Here is a 24,368-nt window from a genome sequence, read left to right as displayed (position 1 = left end):
TGAGCACTTTGGGGCACCCAACACGGGAGAAACGGCGTCTCCTCTCCCCATGCCAACCTCAAGGTGCCGAGCTCACACCACAGCCTGCAGGGGAAGCAGGAGGAGCCGGCAGCCCTGCTCCAGGTCCCTCTGTGCACCCAGGTCCCAGTGTGACCCCATAGGGAAGCGACTCACCCCTGCACTCCGGGGCAGGGCCGCTCCACACCAGGTTCTCCCCGTCGGTGGAGGTGCAGTAGATGGACTTGTCCCCGATGAGGGACAGACCCGCGGCACAGCTGTACGTCACCTCCGATCCGTAGGGGAAGGCCCCTGATCTTGAGCCCATGTACTGCCCGCTGGTGATTTGTGGAGGGGGGTCACAGCCTATGAAACAACAGGAATTGATACAAAATAAACAAAACTTAAAAAAAAATGTGTGATTGTCGCATTCAGGTGAGAACCAAATCAGAAATCAGTGCAGGGGTCAACTTCATGCTTGTAAGAACAAAAACACATGTGGGGTCGCTGCCCAGCTTCTTGCTGGGTCAGGCCTCAGCGCAGCCCCTTCCACCACCCACGATTTCTCCTTGGCGATGCTGCTGCTGTGCTTGTACCTTTGTCACAAAACGGCACCGAGGGAGTCCAGTTCTGGTCAGCCGTGCACTCGATCTGCTCGTCGCCTCTGAGGACGTAGCCTTCATCACACGCCATCCTCACGCGGGTCCCGACGCTGTAGTCGTTTTTGCTCTTATAAACCTCTCGCCCATGGTCAGTAACGGGCTGTGGGCAATGAGGTTCTAGAAACAGAAGAAAATAAAGGATTTCATATATTTTCAGAAAGAACTCCAGCGAAGAAGCTTTCTATGGAAAAGACAGCTATCAGCATCTAAGGCTTGTAGATTTCTGCACACATTTTTCCAGTGCTGGTAGCAGACAGGGACACTGTACAGGGTGACCCAAATCTTTGCAGAAGGCAGAAATCAGCAGTCAGCCAGCCAACACGCCCCACCAGCGCTGCCTACCTGAGGTGCACTCTGTTACTGCCGGATCCCACGTGCCTTTGTTTGTGCACTGAAGCACAACGTTGCTGCCATAATTCTGGATAGCATAGCCTTCGTTACACCTGATATTGACGGTGTCTCCATACATGTATTTGACGGGTTTATACCACACATTTACATGCCTTGCGTTCGCGACTACTGGATCCGGGCAACTAATTTCTGAGAAATGCTGAATATTAGCAAGAGAGAAATCATAGCAAAGGCTCTGTAAGACAAACAAATGTCCATTTTCTGACACTCCTAGAGGAAGTTTTATTTTCTGGGCATACACAACAAGTCATCACATCCTCCCACAATAGCTGACGGGCAAGGCAGGCCCATCAGGAGCTCTCCTGGACACTCATTCCTCCTCCTCCTCTCCTGGGGGCCCTGGCAGCTGCTGGTGGGGCAGCACCAAGCCAGCCCATGCCTTAGACGTGGTGGTAAATGAAGCAGGTTGCAGACTATTTATTTGGGGACGGCTTTGCCCAACCACATGGGAAATGAAGCTGAAGGGACGTGCACTCACTGTTGCAAGAAGAGGGAGCCTCACTCCAGGTCAGGTCTGGCAGGCACTTAATGTGCCGCGTGTTTTCTCCAGGGCTGAACTCGTAGCCCGTCTCACACTCGTAGGTAACCACAGTATCAGCAGGGAACAAATTGCCCGCGAGTCTCGCTTTAACAGCCCTAAACACGTCAGGAGGGTCATCGCAGCTGCCTAGGAGTGAAATCAGCCATTTGAGGACGTTGCCAGCGATAAACCAGTGAGGCCCGTAACAGCATGCAGAAAAGAGAATTTGGGGAAAAACAGGGGCTCACGTTGTTCTTTCTGAGATCCACTTAAGGCAATTGCCTGAGTTCAGTGATGCTGGAGAGTGAATGCAGCAGAAATAAATGAAAATGTACAAATAGTTTCAGACCATGCAGTAATTTACACTACTATGTTATAATGAGGTGAGATTTCTAACGAAGTTTATACTGTGTGAGGCTCTGCCCTCACCTGCCAATGACCTTTAAAAATATTAAATATAGAAAGGTCAGCTTAGTCGCTTTGAATTCTACTGAGAAATGCTCACCAGCTTGAGCAGGACAAGACTCTAGCTTTTATGGCCCGAAGTTGTAAATTCCTACACCTACATTCCTATATCCCATTCCTGTATCATCTCCAGCATGCTGCCAGGAAAGAGGAAATCAAAAGCCACCGTGGCACAACAGATTTGCTAAGGAATAAAATAAAAAATAAAGTGAAGTAAAGGGAATTAAAGTGAAGTGAAGTAAAATAAAACATGAATACATGAATACAATAAAACAATAAAACTATGAAAAATGAAGTCCTGCCAGCTGACGCTTGGAGGCTCTGCTGTCAGCCCTGCACACTGCTGTGCGGGTCGGGCACTCACTGCGCTGGCAGAGCGGCAGCGGCGGCTCCCAGCTCCCGGCCTCGCTGCAGGTGGAGGTGTCGCTGCCCAGCAGGGTGTAGCGGAAATCGCAGTCGAACATGACGGTGTCGCGGTACGTGTACTCGGCCCTGTACCCGCTCAGCAGCTTCCCGTTCTCGATCCGGGGGTGCTCGCAGCCCACCACTGCAGAGAAACGCCAGCGCTCAGCCCGCGGGCAGCCACGCTTACAGGGGAGGTTATTAAAAGCATTTCTCGTAGCGCACATTTGTGGAAAGGGCTGAAAATGGACAGGACAAGGTAGCAGGCTGACATGATATTTTTGAACTCTTAATTCTATATTACAGCATTTTATATTTATTTATTTATTTTTTCCACACATCTATTAAGGCAAAGCACAAGAGCAAAGGAAAGGCAGCAGGCACCACAGCAGATTTCTGAATTCTTTGCTGACACCCTGTTTCTTCCCAAAGCTCAGATAAGACCCAGAATCACAGAATTGTAGGGGTTGGAAGGGACCTCAAGAGATCATCGGGTCCAGCCCCAAAGTCCCCAGCCCCAGCTGGTGCTACTGCGGTGCCTGGGCACTTTGCTGCTCACCTTTGCACTCCGGGGCTGGCTTGTTCCAGACGCCGTTCATGTTATCCACAGTCGTGCAGAAAATCGAGGGATCCCCCACCATCGAGAAGGCTCTCTCCCCCCTGCGAGCAGAGTTGCACTGATAGGTGACGGAGGATCCGTAGCTGAAGACGGCAACGTCGCCTCCGTTGTGCTCTCCATTCTCTATTTTTGGAGGGGGTGAACATGGGATTGCTAAAAAAAAAAAAAAAAAAAAAGGTGAAAGACTCCTTTTAATCAAAGGTCTGGTAAAAGAGAAGTTGAAATACAATGAGTGAGGGGTCAGAAATTCAAGGCAGGTCCCCTACATGCCAGGCCCTACTCAGCAGAGCTCTGCCTCGCAACTGGGTGGCTTTGGGGTAATCCCTCTTACATGCAGCTGCCTTGCTTCGACTTTTTCACAGGGTGACACAGGAATAAAAACACCAAGAAAAAATGTTTTTCCAGGCTTCACCAGGCCATGAATTACAAAAGTCCTCCGCGGGGTAAAGTGACTGCTTCTCTTTGCATCCCCAGTACCATCTAAAGAGCAGCTCAGCTGGGGGACTCGACTTACGCTCACAGAAGGGAACGTCTCCATCCCACGTAACTTGCCCATTTTTAAGCACACAATGAAGTTGGGAATTTCCGATCAGTCTGTACCTGTGTGAAATAGAGGGGAGGGAATTTCTTGTCAAGCTCAGTGATGATTTTTTTGATTTTGCCTAAAACATCAACTGCTGGCTTACCCCATGTCGCAGCTGTAGTTGGCTATTGAGCCAAAGGTGAACTGCTCCATTTCCACAAGTCTGCCGTTGGCCAGGTCTCCGGGGTAGCTGCATGGCTTGGCTGAGGGACAACAGGACCGGGGTGAGGGCTTTGGCTCCTGAAGGAGCAGGAAAATCCAGCAGGAGAGCAGAAGACCCCTCCAATATTTAACAAGGGGATGGACGACCCTCATGCCCTAAATCCTACCCTGTATCACGACCTGCAGTCAGCCCCTGCAGCCTAAGGGAGGTTGCAGGACCTCTGCCAAGCATTTCTTTACAGCTAAAGGGTTCTCTTACGGACAGTTTAAAAAGCCTGTTTTGAACTAAGAGTTACTAAGTGCCTGAGCAGAAGAACCTGCCTTTGAATATAGTCAGAGTCAGTGGTCAAAGGCAGCAGATCTCAGCTCTTGCCGCCGTTGCTGGTGCTCAGCAGAGCACTGCCGGTGCTGTGCCACCCTCGCTCAGCTCCTGCCACCCCACACAGCCCCTGGGATGCTGACAGCACCTGCACAGAATCAAAATCAACTGAAAATGTACTCACGTGAACAGAAGTCGGTCGGTCCTCTCCACCTACCATCCTCTCCACAAACAAGGCTGGCCCGGAGCTTACTTTTAGTGTAACCTGGTCGGCAGGTGTATTCCACCCTGTCCGAGTAGGAAAATCTGGTGATGTGCTGGTAGCTCTCCTTCAGTTCTGCGGATGGGATACGTGGCGGAGCACTGCAGGAACCTGCCAGCAGAAATACCCTCAGAAAGATGTGGGGAAAAAAAATGGGAGTTCGGGTCTGCCTTGCTCTGAAGGTCCAGGCAAGGAGGCTTTGGTGGCCTTAACACCCCTTAAAGCTAGAGGCAAAGAGGAGGAAGGGAGTCTGTGACTCAGGACAGCCACAAGGGAAAGGGAAGGAGCATCACCCCAGGTGTTCTTCGCTCCTCACACTTCATCCAGCACTTTGAAAGGCTGTAGCCAAAGTCCAGACTAACTGCTCCCTATCTCCAAACCAGTGCCCCTTTTTAAGCTAGAGTAACCTGACAGCCATTCTGCACAGGAAAGGAAAAAAGGCTGAGGAGGATGATTTCTGACCAAATCCCTGAAATGCAAAACAACGAGGAAATGAGGAGCATCAACGGTCTGTGAACCTTGGGAAACAATTTCCCTCTGAGGGAGCTCAGTTTATCTGATGGGCTCTCTCCCCTCTTACATTCACTTACCCTGCACGGCCACAACGAGGGCAGCAGCGAGGAGCAGCCTGAGGACAGTGGCACGGCCCCTCGGCCTCCCTGCCCCTGGAGCTGGCATCATCCTCATCCCAGCCTGCAGACGTTACCACATTCTTTTTCTAGGCCAACCACCTGTGAAAAATAGCAGGGGGGGAACGAAGTTCTGTCTCCATGCAGTGCCCATAGGGCAGGAGGGAACGAGGAGCTGCAGATGCCCCAGCAGGGGACAAGAAGCTTGGCAACAGCCCCTCACTGGCCCATGACCAAGAGGCAGCACGGGAACAGGGAAACCAATTGTGGATGCTAAGCATCCCGTAGGCTTTCCTCCGCTAGTCCTTCATTCACATTGTGTGAGAAGCTTTGAATTAAAATTTTTTAAAGATAGGGGAAAAAAAAAAAAAGCAAAAAAAAAAGCTCCACTTTGATTGTAACAAATACTTCATAGCTTGTTGGGTTTACGTAAGAACATTTAAACCAGTAAGAAATTCTTTCCAGCCAAACAGCCAAATTAATACCTGCAGGGTCATTTGAATTCATTTATCCTTCCAGAAAAATCACCTTGAAACTTAACTTAAGGACAAAACATTTTGCTTTAGCAATAAATCTCCGGGAAGCAAATCCACACACAGGAGAAATCCTCCTGCTGTAGTCAATTCAATCCGCTAGTAACAAATTACATGCAGAGAAAGGAAAAAAATATCTAAACAGAAAACTACAAGTATATGCACAAAAGGGTTGCGCAGATTGTCACATTTTACCAGTTGAAGGAAGGCTCCGAAGCATGCAAGTCATTCAGGAGACTGCTTTACGGAACAGAATTTAAGTGCAATTTGACTAACCTGGCTGTGCTGGAGATCAGGCAGAACCCTCTCTAACTTTCTCTAATCTCTAACTACCCAGCATCATCCTTTATGAACCTAAATCTTCCCAGCACTGTGCAGTGAGTGCCTGCCTTCCTTCTGCAAACGAGGCAGTCTTTCTTGATGCTTTCTACATTGCACAGGCTTAGACCAAAGGTGACCCTTACAACCAATTAGTAACTAAAAGAAAGGAAAGCACCTCTTTCTAATCAGCTTGCACCCCTATTTTTTCCACCCCTTCGCCCTAAACCTGACACTTCTGGCTTTCCCTCAGTCCTTACCACAGCTTTTGACTGGATTCCTTCATCCTTGTGCCCGCTGGAGCTGCAACAAAACTCCACCACAGCTCTGAGAGCAACAGCACCCGAAGCTGGGTGGCTCAACTCATCTTACCTGGGGGTCCGTCAGTGGGGGGGCCGACCAGCCTGGGCTCCTTGGAGGCAGAGGAGTGAGTTCCTCACCGCTGCCCCTGACACCAGGCAGTGCCGAGCCGCGGGAGGCGTCGCGCTACGCCTACACGCGCAGAGACGGCCGCACGCAGCCGGGGCCGAGCTCTGCAGACACCGGGCTTGTGCCAGCTCGCCTATAAATTATTAACTCTTCCAAGCACGAAGGAAGTCGTTTGTTCAGCCTACAAAATGAAAGGCACTGTAGGCAGCTGAATGCAGCCCACTCGGATGGTGAAATCGTTTGCTTTCTGCGCCCAGCTGCCAGCGCTGCGCTGAAATGATCTGGAGGTGAAGGCACCCAGAGCCTGGCACCGCTCCACGGCCTCCTCGAGAGGCTCACCCCAGCTCCACCACGGCTCGTGCCTCCTGACCCAAAAGCCTCACGGCCAGCCTCAGAATTAAGGTTTCCTCAGCCCTCTCTCATCCCACTGAAGTCACAGTGGCCAAAGAGCCAGCACCGGACTCGGCAGCGCTCGGGGCCCCAGGGAGTGCCCAGGTCAGCGATGGGAAGCAGCTGAGCCCCGCTGCCAGCCCGTTTTCCAGTAACAGTCCTGGCAGAGGCCACAACCATTTGCTCCTTTTGCACTTTGGCTGCACAGTTTCATTTAGGATTGCATTGCCACCACGAACTCCACAGTGGCCGTTACCCTGCATTGCGTTTCTTGCACTTAGCTGTTTGTTCTGTCAGATCTGGGCTTTTTTTTTCTCCCCGAAAATTTACTGCATTCCCACTTTCAGTGATATACATCTATGTTACCTTCCTAACTTTCTCCTGAGCCCAGGCCATAACACAAGGCAGATTTGACTCTAAAACCCACCCAAACGCTGCCATCCCATGCACCACAAGCTGAGGCTTGCTCATGATGCGTACCCTGAGCACGCAGTGACTTCCACTAACCATTTACAAGAACCCAGTTAATCTCAAACCCAAACACTGGCTTGCCTGATTTATTTCTCCTGGACGGCTCAGAACAAGCCCCCCCCGTGCATGCTGAAAGCTCAGCGGCTCCGTGCCCGTCACCTCCCCGGGGGCTCTCAGCCACCGTGAGCACCAGGCAGGACGCAGCAGCACCCGAGGCACCCCCTGCTCCGAGGCACAGTCAGGGTAAGCAGGATAAAAGGTTTTTTTCCTTGACCACATCCATGACACACCACCTTGCTGCTGCTGCTCTTCAGGCTTTGGCTAAAATTAAAGGTGGAGGGACTGGATGGCTGGACAGGCTGGCTTCCAGCTGCAGAGGCTGGAAACCAGAGATTCATAACACCAGTTAACTTTCTGATGGAAGACAGATGTGTTTTAAGGAATTAAAAAAAAGGAAAAATATGTTCTTACCATAACAGCTCCATAAGAAACCTGAAAATGTGAATTTCAATTGATCCAATAGAAAATAAATAAAATAAAAATAATTTAAAAAAAAACAATTTAAATTGGTTATTTAGTAAAGTGGGCTGGCAGCAGCAGCAGTTCCAGGGTAGAGCATCCACTGCCCCCAGCCCACCTCTCCTGCTCCCAAGGGCTGGGGGCACCTTGCTCCCTACGCAGCCTCTTCCTTCAAACGCTTCCCACAGAATTCCTGAACTCGGTGCTATCTCCCCAAAACCATCACACCACAGGTAGTTACAGCAAATACCAGTGGAACACAGGAGGAAGCAGTTTGGTTTTTAATCTCTTTATTGTAAATAAACGCTCATGGGATATTTCTGCATAAACGCAAAGAATACACAACACACAGCACAGGTTTGCATACACTGCTTTTTTTTCCTAAAAAGCTTAAAAAAAATAATCATTAGAAAGCAGTAATGTAGCAAAATGGCAAGGAAACACGGAACATCCACCTCGCCATGCACGCCACACAGAGATGCAGCTTGCGAGCGGCGCTCAGCGATGCAGCAGCAGCGAGGCGCAGCGCTGCCAGCACCCCGAGACCAGCACGGGGCAGGGCCCCAGCCCAGCTGGCAGCAGAAATTGAACAGATTTTGCATGAGTGATGACATTTTTCTCAAAACCAGGACGTAACGCTGCTGTGACAGCAACTGCCCAGAGCGCAGGGACGGCATTCACTGAGGCAGTGCTCACTGCCACCTCTGACACTGACCATGGATGAAAAAAGACAGGGAAATACAGAAAAATCACAGAATCACAGATCTAGTCTTGGTGCAACGCTCATGAAGCAGACAAGTCCACTTCCACACACCTACACTCAGCCCTTCGGGAGCTACTGGAGTGCTTTGAACAGGGCTTGGATCTGCTCAGCCAAACACAACAGCTCTGCTATGACCAACAGCACAAGCCCCTGCTAATCTTAAATTCATGTAAATTGTGCAATCTTTGTGTATTCTGGGGTATTTGCGTGAATAGTGCCAAGGAAATCAGGTGGTTTCAAGGAAATACCTGGCACCCACCCGGCCGTTTGGGCATGGGGAGAGGCATGCGCTTGCTGGCATCACCTGTACGTGGTCTCCACAAAATTTTCCAATGCCTTGCTTTACAGACACACATATTTACACCTTTTACAAGTGCAAAAGCAGGAGAAGAAGCTATAATTAGGCTTTAAAGCACTGAGGCTCGCATCCTGACTCCTGCGGGTGGGTCTGGGAGGCTCCATCCTGATTTTTAGCAGTGATTTAAAAGTTGTGACTGCCAATGTATTAGCAGCTACATTCGTGAGTTCTGGCAGGTAAAGAGAGACATCTGTCTCGGTACACTCATTAGCCACTCACTGATACAAACAGAATTAACTCCTTATCACCGTGTGTTATGACAGCGTGTTGTGCGTAACGTCTCACAGTGTTTCCACGGGCTCCTCCCGTGCAGCAGGTTTGCAGGGGCAGGCAGCCCGTCCCGGCACCACTTTGTGCGTTTATTACTGCAGAAAGGGGCAGAAAGCATCAGCGAGCACTGCTATGCTATGCAGGCTATAAACCTCTTCCTTCATTTTTTTTTCTCCCCCTTTCCGTCCATCCCTTTTTTTCTGGTGTATTTCTAAGCACCGTAACCGTGGCCCTCTCTGTCTCAGCTTTAGAGAATTAAAGCTCAGGGAATGTTTAAAACAACTGGCTCTGAGCTCTCCAAATCCCCAGGTAAACCTCAGGCTTCGGGCTGCTGAGCTCTGTGGCAGCAAGGGCAGAGAAAGCCTGCATTTCTGGGGCTCAGGTGGGGTGTGCCTGGCATTTATTTACGCCTTTACAATAAGTGGCCTGGGTCCCAGAGGTTGCTCACACAGATCCTGGAGTTACTGGAAGCAGCAGGTTCGTAACAGCCTCCTGCTTATACCTAAACATTCATTTCTCCACCTAACCTCGGGACTGCAAGCCTGACAGTTCTGTCTTTGTTATAAAAGACAGCAGGAGTCAGAGAGCAGCAGGAGTGAGAGAAATGGAGTTTGGCAAAACACCAGCCAAGGCTCGTGGGACAAAACTGAACATCTGGGGGGTCGCGTGCCCCCCAGCTCAGCAGGGTGCTCCAGCAACTGGCAGCCAGCGCCGCAGGAGTTGCACCATGTCCTAGGTACTAAAAGAGCTTCAACCCTCTGAAAGGCAGCGTTAACCAGCAGTAACTTTCACAGCTTAATCGTGTGCAAGTTTAGAAATGTGCAGCGGGCCTAAAGCTTGGTACAAGAGACAACAAATAAAAAACAACGTGCTGCTTACAACCCTGCACGCATGGCCTCCTCCTCACCTCACCCACAGCCTCTGAAAACAGTAACTTGAGAAATAGGAAATGTTCTGCAGAATTAATCTTACTCAACCTTGGTCTACAAAGCAAGCCCCGTGGATGCACTGCTCGTGTGCGAGCACGCAGGGACAAACATCCGAGCTTATTTTGAGAGGTTTTGGCTAAGGTAAAAGAAACGGGACATTAAATGTGGAATGCAGGAGCAAGATAGTGCAGGGCAGAGAGAGGATTTTCTGTTGCAAGAGAGAAAAGCATCCACAGAGCCCAGCAGAAAGCAGGACGGGGCGAGGCTTGCAGCAGGGGCAGCAGCACTGGCAGCTCAGCAGTTTGCAGAGGGCAGCGGGCACTTCTGTCACCCCATAGGGGGCTTCTCCTAGGATCAGCCGACCCCATGCACACCTTCTGCATTGCCACGTGCAAAAAAAAAAAATGTTCCCAAACCAAAGGAAGAGGCTCAGGTCTGGGGATTCAAATCAGCAGCCACAAAAGCAAAGTTAAAAGGGATCAGGCGTGCTGAGAACATCTTCCAATAAAAGCTACTTCAGCAAGTACAGAAATGTCCAGAAAACAGCTTTGTCCTCGCACACGCTGCAGATACTCACGGCATCCGACGGGAGGAGAGGTGCAGGGGATGACCCCGACCCCCGCGGGGCCGAGCAGCACGCACCTCTCCCAGCAGGCTCGGGGATGCGCTCGCTCCCGCGCACACATGCACATTAAAAGCGGTTTAAAAATCTTCGTGATAAAATCTCCCCAGTGTCACTGGTAGACGTTTCAGCATTTGGAAGGACAGGACACAGAGGCTGCGAAGCACACGAGCAAGGACACCGCTGGCCGGAGCGCCCAGGGCTCACTGTGCTCCCCGCGGTGCCGCCGGCTCCAGGCTCCCCGTGCTCCTCCTGGCTGCCTTCGAGGTGAAGCCACTGGCCTCTACATGGCTAAATCAGCCATCCTCTGTGAATAAGAGAGAAGTGGTACGGGTTATCACACGGCTAAAGAGCCCAGGATGGACACAGACACTTTGCAGCAGTCTGACAGCACCACACAGCCCTGCTACCTGGTAGATCTACCCGAGGCAATAACGAAGCCACTTGGTACTGGAGGTTACTCGGTTTTATTCACCTTCCCCACAGGAAATTACACTTCCAGGACAGATGTAGGAAACATTACAGTAATAACTTTGCATATTAGCCACGATAAACACTTCTAGTTCTGATAAAATGCCTTCCACTGCCTCCCTGAGGGTCGGAGAGAAGACGAGAGCACACTCGTGTCAGTACAAGTGAGGTGGATATGTACAAACGCACAAGCACGTAGATTAAAACCTGGCAGCCAGGATGGCCTAAAGCAGCTGCTGCTCACTCCATGGCTTGGAGCAAAGCAAATGATCTCAAGGGAGCTGAGCCCCAACGCTCAGTGCCTGCTCTGCTCGGCTGCAGCGTTTTTGGAGGCTGCAGTGGATGTGCCAGCCAGGACGGGCAGTTTGTCTTGTAACCCAACCAGCGCTGTTTTGCAATAAGGAAACAGCACAGCTGTCACGTTGACAATTAACAATAAGCATCAGCAGTTTGATCCAGCATTCAGGAAACTCAGACCCCACATTCTTTCCATTTGCAATTGGAAAAAAATAAATAAAAATCTGAACAGCTTTCCTGACAGCAACACCCAAAACCATCCTCAGAGTTAATTCACAAGAACTGCTCACATGCTGTTTTCTCAAGCAAAACACCAAGATAAAGACGGAATTTGTACAGGAATCAAGGAAGTTGGACCAAGCTCCCTTCCAAGGAATCTTTTTTTTCTTCTTTTTAACAAAGGGAAAACAAACACTTGAAGCACAGAGTTAGAAAAGTAATTTTTCAAAGCTGGCATGTACATTCATTTTCTAAACACAGCTCCTTTTGGTTCAGAGTATAAAGGCAAAGCTGAGCGGGTCAGTAAGACTCGACTTTTGGCCTGTAGGCATTTTTCTCTTATTCGATTCTAAATTAATGCTACTCAGCATAGGAACAATCTGATGACTTATCAGATTTATTGCCGGCTCCCCCCACCCAGGTTCTTCCTGCTTTTCCCCCAGTCTTCACCATTAACTCTGAAGCCCGTGGAGACAGGCAGGGTCAGGAGGAAGGTCCCAGAGCTCGCATCATGACCCGCTGGGCAATTCCAGGGAAAGCCCCAGCACTGTGCGAGGCGCTACCCCAACACCCGAGCTGACGTTTTGTGCGCTTCTGCAGCTTTGGCAGGACAGTCCTGCTGCTTCATCATAAAGACAGCTCCTCTGCAGCATGATTAAGGATGTCATAAAGCCAGGGAACAGGAAAGATACATTTAAGATCAATCGTCAGATCAAAATTGGCCCTTTTTATCCCAAGAAATGCATACAGTTACTGGCTGTGCAGAAAGGCCGGGGGGTATCATTGAAGAACAGTTGGAAGAGCTTCACTTTGAGGATAAAGTGCAAAATCTGACTTTTGGCAAAACCAAAATCTGTTCATCCAAATCTCCAATTACATTCCAGCAGGAGTACTGAGACGTGGAGGAACACCACCCAGGCAGAAACCTTTCTCCCTCCGTTTCAGCAGAAGCTGTGCCTGAGTTCCCCCAGCCTCCAGGCAAAACCCAGGCACAATCTCCCAGCCGAACCTTAATCTTCTTTTCTTGATTCGCCAGGAAACGGGACTGGCTACCACTTTACTTTCTTTACACTAACCTCAGTTCTTCTCTGAATTTGAAGGCAACGCACCAGCAGCCAAGAGGATTTGCTGGCAGCCCCAGAGCAGCAACGCCCAACACCCGCCTTTGTGGCAGCATGGGTGCAAAGCCCAAAGCCTACCAGGGCCACAATGTTTCCAAGGACAAGTAAAAGCAGGCTGGAGCTTGGGGGGCATCCTGAGCACACGGGGAGCAGCGTGGCACTGTGCAGGGAAGCCAGGCATGGCGCCTGCCCAGAGCCATCCCACGGGGAAACAGCACGCTGTACAGTCAGGTCCACAAAAATAATCGGCGACAAACTTCTACAAGACAGAAACATCAACGCTGCACGTCCTGCATGGGGAGAAGCATCTGCTAAGCCCAGAGAGGGGTTGTGCCGAGGGACAGCCTTGAGGCCAGCGGGCGTGCAGCGGGGCACGGGCACCCCCGGCAGCAAAGGTCTCCTCCGCCCGCCTCACTCGGAGGCCGAGAGCGAGCCCGGGGTCTCCTGGGTGATGCTGGCTGCTGGCTCCCTGGAGAGGGGCGACAGACAAGAGAACATCCTCCCGTTGTGGTGGGAGAGAAGCCAGCCCTGCCCTGCTCACCCCAAAGGTGCCCCCGCGGGGCCGTGACAGCGAGGAGGCGGTGGCGATGCCACCGGCACAGCGAGGCTCGTTCACGAAGCTGCTTTCCAAGCGTGCTCCCCACGGCACAAACCAGAGCCCCCTTGCCATGCAGCTCACTTTGAGACGCAGGCATGCAGCACCAGATGCCTCCTGCGAGGCCCCGTTACGGCAGCACCCCAAGGCTGACAGCGGGGACGGGACACAGACAGGACTCAGGGTGCTCAGGGCAAATTCCAGCATCCTGCTCTGGGGCCATGCACGTGCACCAGTGGGAGCCCTGCAGAGCAGTGGTTCCCCCTCCACGAGGAATTTTTACACAGCCAGACCTCCTGCCCCGAGCAGGCACCTTTCCCCAAAGCTCTTTCCATGCACCTCGAGTCCAGAGGCCTACCCGCTAACCACAACACGCAAGCTGCTGTCAGCGGTACTCACAGGCAACCATTTCCCACTGGAGGCTGCAAAGGAAAAAGAAACAGCACAGGAGAGCTCGTAGTGCATTTTCAAGATGGTTTGGGAGCAATAGGAACAGCACCGAAGCCGGTGAGGAATGAAGTGAAGCAACCTGAGGGGCTCAGGGCAGAGAGGGCGCCGCGGCCTGGTGGGACAGCCGCTGCCACAAGCCATGCTCGCCGCCTGCTGCGGCACCCGCTGCCTCCACTCAGGTGAGAGGCTCAGAACAGCACTCCCCATCCCCACCCACACCGACTCCAGAAGGCTTTGAAACGTTTTTTGTGTTTTGTTTTTTTTTTCCTCAACGCTGCGCTACGATTGCAAGACTGCCAAGAGCGGACAGCCAGAGCAGGGGCAGCTGCAGGGACCTCCAAGGAACCTGGCCCTTTTCCCTCTGACCACTTACTCTACTAATAGGAAGAACAAGAAGCAGGGCTGGCTGAATAGCATGGAAAACATCGAGCTGAAAAGTATCCAAGATAAGAATTGTTCTCCGTTATCTTAAAAATTAAATAAGCCCCCTTACAAAAGAGCTACCACAGGCTGTCCTGCTGCAAGGAGCTCTCATGCTGCATCAAGGGGAACCCAGCCAGGAGCCCCGCGCATCCTCTGCCTCATGTGAGGGGAGGCAGCGTGCAGCCTGTTCTGCCTCCCAGGCACACAAAGACTCCTAACTTAGCAAAGAGAGACAACTTTTAATGAGCAAAGAAGCAAACAGGGCTTCACGTACAATCCCAATGAGGTCTTACGTGCTGGGCCCAGGAATTGGACTCAATGATCCTCGTTGTGGCTCCCTTCCAGCTCGGGATATTCTGTGACTCCATCGTTCTTTCAAGCCAAAAGAAATGCCAGCTGCCAAAAACCAAGCAGCCCCCAAACACCAGAAGCCCAAACATTGCTTAACCACCTACTGATGGGATCTGTAGGAAAACGGGCTCCATCACTATGAACACAAAGCCTTCCCAACCTGCAGTGCTACAGCTAGAGCAACACTCGGCTGTCACTGTTAAACCCTACCAAACCTGGACAGAGAACTCCTCATCTGTAACTCTTCCCAGACAAGTTCTTGCTGGAAAGCAAGATGCTACCCAGAACCAACCACCCTACAAAAACCCTGTGGTGCTGACAGGAACTCGCCTGCATGGAGCCTGATTTTGTAACCCTCTGACAGCACAATTCTAGTTTCGTGGGGTGATTTATTATCATTATTATTTTAAACAGGGCACCTAATCCAGCATGATTTTTGAGGGGAATCAGTGGTAGCATCCCAGACCCCAGCAGGGGATTCCAACCAGGGCCAGCGCCATGGCGGGGTGACAGCGGTGGCACTGGGGGTGGCCGGGGAGGGGTAGCAGAGGCAAGGTACCACCTGGACAGAGGCTGGCAGCCGTGGCCGACCAGATCCACCTCGAGCTTCCAAGAAGGGGAAGGGCCCCAGCGGGTCAGGGGGCTTGCTCCCAACGCTGTGATGCCGCGGGCGCTGCTCTGTGTCCGCGCTGGCCCGCGGGGTGAGGCTGCTCCTTCTCATCCTCGCCGGGCTTTGGCTGGCGGGGAGGTTGTTCTGAGCAGAGACAGAGGATGTTGCGAGGCATGGAAAAGTGGAAGCAGAGTTTACAACCACGTCACGCACCTGCAGGCACCTGAGAGCCTCCAGCCACTGCCACGAGCAGACGGTGGCCAAACAGCGCCGGGCACGCGGTAGGAAACGACCTCTTTGTCGGCTGGTCAAGCCCAAAGTCTGCTAGCAGTCTGCTATTTCAGCAGTTTTACTTCTCTCTGGGATTCTTTATTTTTTGCTTACTTATTTTTACCATCAACTTCAGTTAAAAAAAATCAAGTAGAAAACTTCCCTTATTTGTACTTCTGGCCTCGAAGCAGCTGCGCTCCCAAGTAAGCACAAACCACCAGGAACAGCCTGCGGCTCCTCAGAGCAAGCATCAATGACTGCAACGCAGGAATCACACAGAAGTAGCTAAGCAATAAATGCCTGACGAGGCACCACCAGAATGGGACCACAAAAATCTCACTGAACATCCTCATTTTGCATTTGGCATCTTAGCTCTGCAAGCCCTCCAACTAGAGACGCATTTTCCAGGTTTTCCACCTATTGTTTAGGATTCCTTTAGCATACAGGAGCTCCTGACTCTGCCCTTTTTATGCCAGGACACAAAAATAACCGTATTTGAGTCAACTGGCAAGTAACTTTTCACCTTTAGAGATCTTTATAAAACCTCCTACAACAAGAGGCAGCAAAAAGCCTAAATGCACCAAAAGAAAGCAAAACGTGACAAATTAAATCAGATCTACTCATAGCAGTGAGCTGGTTTCTGGTGTTTAACCGGGGAGCCCAATTGTAAGCAATTCTTAAATTTCATTCCCTGACACCTGCGCGTGCTCCGAGCTCAGTCCCTCTGCAAAACAAAACCATGCCTGCAAAAGCGAGCACCGAAAACAGCAACTCCACAGATTTGGCACATATTTGGGGGCTCTGCTGAGCCAGGCAGATGGCTGAACAGTTGCCCGAGTCACTGCAAAGGCAGGACTTCCTCAACAAAACCAGCTACTGACTGGGCTGGAAGCACTGCACGTTCCCGCTGCTGCTGCAAGAAGATCCACAGAGCATGGGAGGCAGCACGGACCTCAGCTCGGCTCCCTACGCTTTGGACACACGTACAAGTTTAGCAGCAGCACAGCTGTAACCTGCACGGGAACCCTGTGCAATGCAGTGAGAGCTGCAGAGACGAGGCAAAGAAAGATCCCCACATCTCTCAGCAAACCACAAACATCATCGCAAACCGAGGGATGAATCCTGTGCTTCCCACCGGCATGCACAGCAGCAACCCTGTCCTGAGGGTGGCCAACCCCACCAAAAGCCACCCCAAGGCACCAGCCCAGCCTCTGTGCCCAGCCTGACGCTGCCTGTGACTCTCTGAAGGAGACAAAGCTGACGAAGACAGCAAGAGGAATTCATTTTAAATACTCTGACATGTCTTTTGGGAATTACCGCAATCAACACAAACAGACGTCAACAAACACTTCATTAAAAACCGAGAACAAGACCTGGAAATTAAAAAGTACATCCTGACCACACTGACTTCAGCTTCTCTGTTCTGCTCCCTAGAACAATTCTTACAAATATCTCCCTCTCATTTGGGAAGCACGTGCGATTCTACCAACCATTAGTCCTACTTCTGGGGGCTATTTCTGAAGAAAGTCTTTCTGGTAACTGAGAGCAGCCAGCCTCTTCTAGCAGGTATTTAAGAACCTTAAGAGTTTAAGAAGTTATTGTCTCACTTTAGTTGTATTCAGAGAAGGCACGTGTTTGGTGACTGCCTGAACCAAAAGCCAAAATTCTGCACCAGGACTTACTGAGTTCAGAGAAGGTTTGTCGCGGTGGGTGTTCACTGCTTCCACGTTCAGGTTAATTGTCTCCACTTTACAACCTTTGCCAAAAAGACAGAGAAGTTTACATAAGGAACTGTAATTTATTTTGTACTCTACTTTTTAAAACGTATTAAAAAGAGCATGTCAAGTGAGCAGAAGTAAGCTTGTTACTTGTTTAAAAGAAACAAAACAAAACACCAGCCAAAAACTCGTAAGCATTTCATTCCAAATTAACTGAGAATTTACACTTAAATCACTCTCTGGCTTTGACCTTCACTGTCAAAGCACAGCGACACCTTGCAGGCAGCCACATGTCAAGTGAACTCCAGGCTTATCCAGCAAAGCTGCTGTTAACTCACTGCACCCAGAGGCAAATCCCAGTGTGAGGGACAAACAGGCCTCTTCATCGACAAATAAAGCCCAGAGACAGTTGTAATTCATTTAAGAGAGAAGCTGTGGGAGACCACTTGTGTCCCCACATGGATAAACAAAACCCCCAAACCATCCACCCCCCTTCCCTTGGCCCCCCCAGACCTCCCACTCTTCAGTGCCTTTTTGTGTTCAGAACATCACCAGAAGCACTGAGAGCCTGTCCTGCTGAGCGTGCGTACAGACAGTGCCATCAGGTTCATATAAACCAGGGAAAAATAATAATAATAAATAAAACCAAAGGAAAAAAGAAAAAAAATATCAGGAGGCACGTACCATACGCAACCGGGGTGAGCTTGAGGATGGTGTGCAGGGGGCATCGCAGGTAGGGCAGCTCATCTGTGAGAGAGGCAGGCGTCAGCCCCGCACCTTATCCCCTTTTCTTTCCAGTAACAACTATTTCAGCGCAGCCACCCGGCCGCCGAGCAGTGGACACTGCCATCCAGAGGAGCCTGCCCCAACAGCAGCGCAGAGAAATGCCTCGGCAGAGCACAGCTCTGGCCTGCATCACAGAGCGGGGGCACGCACCCTCCGCTCCCCCAGCCAGCAGCAGCCTCGAGCGATGCCTTGATTTCTTAAGGGCTGGGGTTTCGGCTGCCTGATCGTTTTCTTGCTTTGAATAATGTTAAATAGTACTTTCCCCCCCCCACTATTTATATCTCCAAGCCAATCGGTACGTTTCACCGTTAGCAAAGCAAGGATGAGCAGTGCTGAGAGTTTTGCACTGAATTTTACAGGTTCACTGAGTTTTAACAGAACACCTCGTCTCCGGCACACCATGCGCTGGATCAGCACCACTCAGAGGTGCAGGACCAGAGGCAAGCCCTCACAGACTACTGATGTACCAGCAAACTGTGTCCTTATATGAAAAATTAATCCCATTGAGATTTTGGGAAGGCTACTGGTTGAAAAAGCTGCAGAACCAAGGGCTGAGCAGAAAAGCAGGCATCAAAAGGACAGCTTTCTGCCGCTGCACCCATCGCAACCAGAGGTTCCTGCAAAGCCCTGCTGCAATGCAACAGTTAAAGCATTTCACAAGTGTTTTTATTTCCTTTTTAAGCAACTCCTCTGCCGTAAAAATCAAAACAGCAATTACAAGCCACCCTCCCAAAAACTCTGAGAAGGAAGCAGAAATAGAAGCCAGCCCCTTACAGCACGCGCTTATTTTTGTACCTGCGCTCTTGTCAAGAAAATAAGCCAAGAGGCACCTCATAACTGCCTGGTGGCAGATAACGAGGACGTTGCCTTGACGTTCCAGCTCCATAATTACCGGCTCCAGGCGCTGAACCAAGTCCTGGTAGGACTGAAAAAACAAAACAGGAGTTTTGCAAGGGGTTTTATAAACAGACGCTGAAAGCAGAAGTAGCAATTAGCACGGCTTCGCATTTAGGAAAATATCAGTTAAAACAAACTGCAGAAGTGATCCAGTAAATACAGGGAGGAAAAAAAAGGAAACAGCACGAGGTGAAATGGATGTCAGCAACCCTCAGGTTACTGGGAGATTCAGATTACCGGTAACTCCATTAAAATAAAATAGAAAAAAAAAGTAAATGATACATTTAACGAAGGTTGTGAACTAAAACCGAGCACCGAGGTACTCGAGCGGCCCCATTAGTACAGCATCATCAGCACAGCGCTGTAACACACCAAAATACCTCTCCTCTACAAGAGATCTGGGGATCCGTGGTTTCAATTCCTAACACAAACAGCGGGGACAGAAAGCTGAAACTAAGCAAAGCCCTTCACACATCAGGTATCTGTCGGGCACACACTGTAGCTCATTGTTTTTCCTAAGTGCTTTCACCTCTCCTCCAGGATAGCGATAAAGGTATTTTTCTTGATCCCTCAAGGCAAACTCGTCGGGATACTTGGCTTCAATTTCTGCGTAGGTCATTTCTTCACACACCCCCTGGAGGAAGCAGAACTTGTTACAACACAGCTCGTTTCAACAGAAGTACAGCAAAACAAAGCATGCAAACATGCACAAATAGCATGGGACCGGTATCAGAAATCCTGTTTTGGGATGAGAATTTCAGAATCAACACCATGTTTGTGCATCACGGGTCCACGGTGGCTTAGAAATGACAAACCACATACACCTGATGTGCTTGCAGTATTGGCAAACATTGAAATCTCCAAACTCTGCTGAGTCCCAGAGCTGAGCAAGGCGGTTTCTGTCCCCCTGACCTCAGCACGAGGTGCAGAAAGAACCAAGCAGCCCGAGAGCACAGCACCAGCAAATTCAGGGAGCTGGAAACGCCAAAGAAATCACGCAGCACAACTGGTAGATGTGCTGTAAATTATTACCACTTGTTTCCTCATTTTTAATTTGAGATAACATACTGATATTTCAGGGCCGTGGGCTTTGTTTTTATTGCAAATTGTTTGCAAAGGATGAAAATGAGTGTTCATTTCCACAGCAACAATCTTGCAATTTCTTTTGCCTGAAAGAACTGGAGTGGGAGTGTTAACCTTTGTCCACCCAGGACAGCTTTACAGCCAGGGCCACAGAGGCGTGGGATGTTCGGTGCTGTTCTGTTTCTCAACACCAGCTGCTCTGCAGCGAGGTCTAACGCTTCCAGACATTTTCAGCCCTGCACCAGTGATCCTGAGCCTCCCGATAATGGCTTGAGTACGTTACACAGCGCTGTAGCTGTATAATAGTGCATAAACCCACTCTGTGGGTTTGTTTTTAACATCACTTTCCATCTGGGAAAGCTGAAGGCTGCTGGCAGCGTTGAGCTCCCCCCGTGCCCTCACTCACGGCATCGATCTCGTTGAGGATCTTCCACTGCTCGTACGTCACCCCCAGCGACTCGGCCGTCTGGATCGTCCTCTTCAGCTGGCTCGTCCAAACCTTCAGGTCGACGATTTCCTGCTCCTCGATGAACTTCTTCAGAGCCTGGGCAAACTGGAAAAGGCCAGGGGAGGTTAGCAGAGCGCAGGAAGCATCGTTTTGGGGCCCGCCGACCCCTCCGCTGCCGCGACAAGATCCAGCGCCGCGGGGCCGTACCTGCGCAGAGCCAGGTGCCAGCCTCGGACCGTGCTCGCACGACACTTTAAACAAACAGCAATCCGGCTGGTGCCAAAAAACGTACCTGCTTCCCTCGTGGTGACAGACCAGAATCCCCACCAATCTTGCCAACAAGATTATATTCACTCTCACCGTGTCGGCAAAGGTAGATGGTACGCGGCTGGACATGAATGTTCATTAGGTAATAGACGATTTTACTCTGGATGTAATCCTGGACTCTGTTTACTAGGAACCGCTGTCCCACATTGATCACTTTAATGAAGGAAAGATCTCTGGAGTCAACATAAAATAAGAACACCCACACGACTGGTTTTAAAAATGACACACGTGCATCTGCGGGTGTAATCTAGCTATCTACCCTGTGTTAAAGGCATCAGCACTACCGCTGGGCTGCCTCAGCAGGCAGGAGACACTGAGCTGCCGTGCTAAACAAGGAGCAGCGCTTTCAAATCATCCCTCGGGGCCCGAGGATATCACCTTCACATGAGCAACCTCGCTTTGGGAGAGCAGAGGCTTCAGCACAAGCACTGCAGCACCTCGAGCCGGAGGACAAAAGCGACAAAGCAAAGCAGCTCACGCCTTCGTGCACCGGAGCGCGAGGACAAAACGCAGCCTGGGGCCTTGCTCCTTACTTGTCGTACTCGTCGGGATCCAGGGGCTGGTAGGTGACCTTGTAGCACTCGATCCTCTTCAGGAAATCATCCATCACGTTCTCCCTGTTTCTCTCCGGGTAGTCGGGGCTGGAAACTTTCACCTCCTGGCCAACAGACAGTGCCACTCCGTGAAAAGTCAAGCAAACTTGACACGGAGCAAAAGCGCTGCTGAATAACGTTATTCTTCTCTTCTGAAACAAGTAAACATTGTCTCAGGCCGCCCTGTGGAAAAACCTGCTCCTGGCAAGGCAACAAAAGGCGATTCTGGAGGCACGCTGCAGCGCCTGGCCCCGGTACAAACACAGCTGGCTCGCCATCCACCCGGCCCCCCGAGCCGCTCGCTGCCTGCCCTCCCCTGACAATACAGCCACGCTCAAGGTCAAACATTTCTCAGCTCCCTTGGATTTCCGGGCTAAAAAACTGCACCTTTAGTTTCCGCCAGCCCACAAACCTTAACTGCTCATTTGCGAGGTGGGCGGCAGGAACCCAGACCGCCAGCGTTTTTAGGCACCAGCCCTCCCCGCGCTTCCCACGGGCTGCAGCGGCGAGGTGACAACCGCAGGGCTTTGGCCTGTGGCTGCCCTCCAAGGGAGGCACCGGCTGCCCAGCCCCGAGCAGAGGCGGAGGGGATGTTCGCAAGCTGCCAGCCCGAGCGGGACACAGAGCTCCCTGGTGCTGGGCACACCCCTCATGCCGACAGCCTGCCGGCGTTCCCGTAAGGCACCGCTGGCCTTGCACCGATCTCCTGCGGGCACAGGGAGCAGGGCCGGGAAGAGCTGCACGCACCAGGATGTTGGCAGCGATCACCTCCGGGTCGTCACAGACGGACTCCACGAAGAACACCTGCGAGGGAGGCGATGAGATGTGGCTCCGAGAACCCGGAGCTCTGTCCCGAACCGGGATCGCCCGAGGGAGCGGGAGCGGCTCCGCTACAGCGGTTCCAGTTACCTTGAAAGCGTTTTCTTTAGCAAAATTTAAGATCAGGTCCCGTCTTTCTCGAGTTGTGTTGGTCGCATCAAACACCTGGGGAAAATAAATGGCAATGAGCAAGTTTATCTACAGCTTTGAAACCAGCCCCAAACGAGCCAGGATTACAGGCGGGTTCCCAAATGCCCTGGGCAGCTCCGAACAGCACAGACATAACCCCCCCAGGAGCGTTTAGCTGAGAAGAGCCTTACTGCGATCTGCCCGCACTCCTCCAGGAGGTAAGCCTTCACATCTTGCAGAGCCACCAAGGCACAGCGCCTGCAGGAGAGAAACATGTGCTGCCACAGCAGATGTACAGCACTCAGATTTTGGCTCCTCTGAATCACTGCTCTGGCACCGATACGGGGAGAGATCCAAACACCTCTCTCCCTGCGTGGGGCTCGCAGCCCTGCTGCCTCCCGAGTCCCTGGGGCTCTGCAGAGCTGAATCCTGTTTAAATCCCCGTCCTCCTATGCCCACATCCCTGCTCTAGGAACGCTCCCGTCGCTCCCTCTGCCAGCTGAGGCTCCCCTCAGCTGCAGCGCCCAAGCCGTGGCTGCCCTCACGAGGCCAGCTCCCACCAGAGACCCTGAGGGCACAAATCTACACCTGGTGAGACCACAGGGGAGTTGTACCCAGAATTTCATGCACCTCTGGGCACGCAGAGCATTACATTTCATGCATCTCTGGGTGCCCAGAACCTCACTTTTCATGCACCTCTGGGTGTTCAGACCCCGTTCTTCGCATCTGCCTATTTTTCCTGAAGTCGGTGACAAAATTCCCCCAAGGAGACCCTTTGGCAGGAGCCCTGCACAGGCTGCACTGCCTCCCAGCACGATTTCGTGGGCACTAACCGCTCCTTCGTGCACACATACGGGCTGCTGACACCCGATAATAACCAGACCTGCGCAGCGCCCCAACTTACTTGCGGATCTCCATGGCCTCCTTGTTATCGTGCCTGAAGAAGTCATAGGACTTGTAGGACTTCACCGCTTCCCGGCGGTACACCCCTAAATTAAACACTTCACACACACACAGGGCACACCGGTGAGGGCGGCAGCGCTCGGCCACCAGCCCCCGGCCCCCCCCCCGGCCCCCCGAGCCCCTGACCTCGCGTGGGCACCCCGATCCAGTTGAGGTAGCGCGTCAGCTTCTTGGAGACGTAGGTCTTGCCGCGGGCGGGCAGCCCGATCATCACGATGAGGGTGGGCGAGTTGGTCATGTAGGACGCCCAGGCTGCGGGGACGGCAGGGGGGCAGCGCATCAGCGGGGGGCTCGGGGCACCGACAGACAGATGGACGGACGGATGGATGGACGGACGGATGGACGGACGGACCCTTGCAGGACACCCAGCGGCCGTGCCCCCGCTGCTAACGCTGCCGCCGGCAGCCCAGGAGGCGATGAGCGGGGCTGCACCTGCCCACAGCACCGAGGGGACCCCGGCACCGGGGGGCTGCAGCTGGCAGTGGGGGGCTGCAGCCAGGGACACGCGGCAGAGGGAAAGGGCTTTTTTCCCTTTTCCTTTTTTCCCCCATTTCCCCTTTTTTTTCCCCTTCTCTTCCTTTTTTTTTCCCCTTTTATCTTTTTTTTTTCTTTTTTCTCCCCTTTTTCTCCCCTTTTCCTTTTTTTTTTTTTTTGCATTTTCTCCGTTTCCCCCCCATTTTCCCCTTTTTTTTAAAATTTTTTCCACTATTTTTTTATTTTTTCCCCTTTTTCCATTTTTTTTCCCTCTCCCTTTTTTTCCCTTTTCCCCTCTTTTTCCCCTTTTCCCCCCATTTCCCCCCGCACTCACAGCACTGTTTCTCCCCGCCGCGCAGGGCCCCGCTGCTGCCCCGCACGGTGCCGCCCGCCCGCGCTGCCGCCATGGCCCCTCCGCGCGCCGCATGCAAATGAGATGCAAATGGCCTGAGAAACGCGCGCCGCCGAGCGGGCGGCGCGAAGGCGCCCCGCGTGACGTCACAAAGGGGGGCGTGCCCGCCGCGCGGACCAAACCGAGGCTCGGCCGCCGCGCGCGCGCCCTACTCCCCCCCCCCTCCCCGCCGGCCCCTCGATGGCGGCGCCCTGATTGGCCGCAGCCCCGCGCGGGGCCGGGTGCCGGCATCGCCCCGCGGCCAATGACGGGGCGCGGAGGGAGATCTCGCGAGAGCGG

General features: G+C 51.9%; 2 protein-coding genes across 5 annotated transcripts in view; both read right to left on the bottom strand.

The window, feature by feature from the left end:
* Positions 1 to 6,279, bottom strand: part of LOC116498657 — a 66,842-nt gene extending 60,563 nt beyond the window's left edge. Inside the window, exons 1-11 of the mRNA XM_032202993.1 lie at positions 6,255 to 6,279; positions 4,993 to 5,133; positions 4,325 to 4,513; positions 3,763 to 3,862; positions 3,591 to 3,676; positions 3,017 to 3,229; positions 2,420 to 2,602; positions 1,549 to 1,737; positions 1,002 to 1,199; positions 594 to 776; positions 175 to 363 (exon numbers count right to left, since the gene is read on the bottom strand). Of these exons, the coding sequence (XP_032058884.1) occupies positions 175 to 363; positions 594 to 776; positions 1,002 to 1,199; positions 1,549 to 1,737; positions 2,420 to 2,602; positions 3,017 to 3,229; positions 3,591 to 3,676; positions 3,763 to 3,862; positions 4,325 to 4,513; positions 4,993 to 5,089 (1,627 nt within the window). The 5' untranslated portion in view covers positions 5,090 to 5,133; positions 6,255 to 6,279. The remainder of the gene's footprint in view (positions 1 to 174; positions 364 to 593; positions 777 to 1,001; positions 1,200 to 1,548; positions 1,738 to 2,419; positions 2,603 to 3,016; positions 3,230 to 3,590; positions 3,677 to 3,762; positions 3,863 to 4,324; positions 4,514 to 4,992; positions 5,134 to 6,254) is intronic.
* Positions 6,280 to 10,291: 4,012 nt separating this feature from the next.
* PFKFB2 (6-phosphofructo-2-kinase/fructose-2,6-biphosphatase 2) lies at positions 10,292 to 24,061 on the bottom strand. Of its 4 annotated transcripts, XM_032203340.1 has the most exons (16): positions 24,012 to 24,061; positions 23,330 to 23,455; positions 23,145 to 23,241; positions 22,432 to 22,498; positions 22,202 to 22,276; positions 22,040 to 22,096; positions 21,233 to 21,357; positions 20,665 to 20,872; positions 20,331 to 20,477; positions 19,371 to 19,475; positions 18,740 to 18,869; positions 17,843 to 17,905; positions 17,123 to 17,196; positions 15,123 to 15,314; positions 13,736 to 13,758; positions 11,082 to 13,210 (listed from the first exon to the last, which is right to left on the bottom strand). In XM_032203340.1, exons 2-16 carry the CDS (start codon positions 23,439 to 23,441, stop codon positions 13,153 to 13,155), a joined length of 1,533 nt encoding a protein of 510 aa, XP_032059231.1. In that variant the 5' UTR covers positions 23,442 to 23,455; positions 24,012 to 24,061; the 3' UTR covers positions 11,082 to 13,152. The 4 variants fall into 4 exon arrangements, 3 of the variants coding, with proteins under 3 accessions (XP_032059232.1, XP_032059231.1, XP_032059230.1); XR_004254203.1 differs by having other exon boundaries at positions 13,183 to 13,210; positions 13,736 to 15,314; XM_032203341.1 differs by lacking the exons at positions 11,082 to 13,210; positions 13,736 to 13,758; positions 15,123 to 15,314 and adding an exon at positions 10,292 to 10,940.
* Between the last annotated feature and the right edge of the window lie 307 nt (positions 24,062 to 24,368).

This window comes from Aythya fuligula, chromosome 25, assembly GCF_009819795.1.
Source record: "Aythya fuligula isolate bAytFul2 chromosome 25, bAytFul2.pri, whole genome shotgun sequence".
NCBI lineage: Eukaryota > Metazoa > Chordata > Aves > Anseriformes > Anatidae > Aythya > Aythya fuligula.
This window is presented reverse-complemented; position numbering and strand designations above follow the sequence as displayed.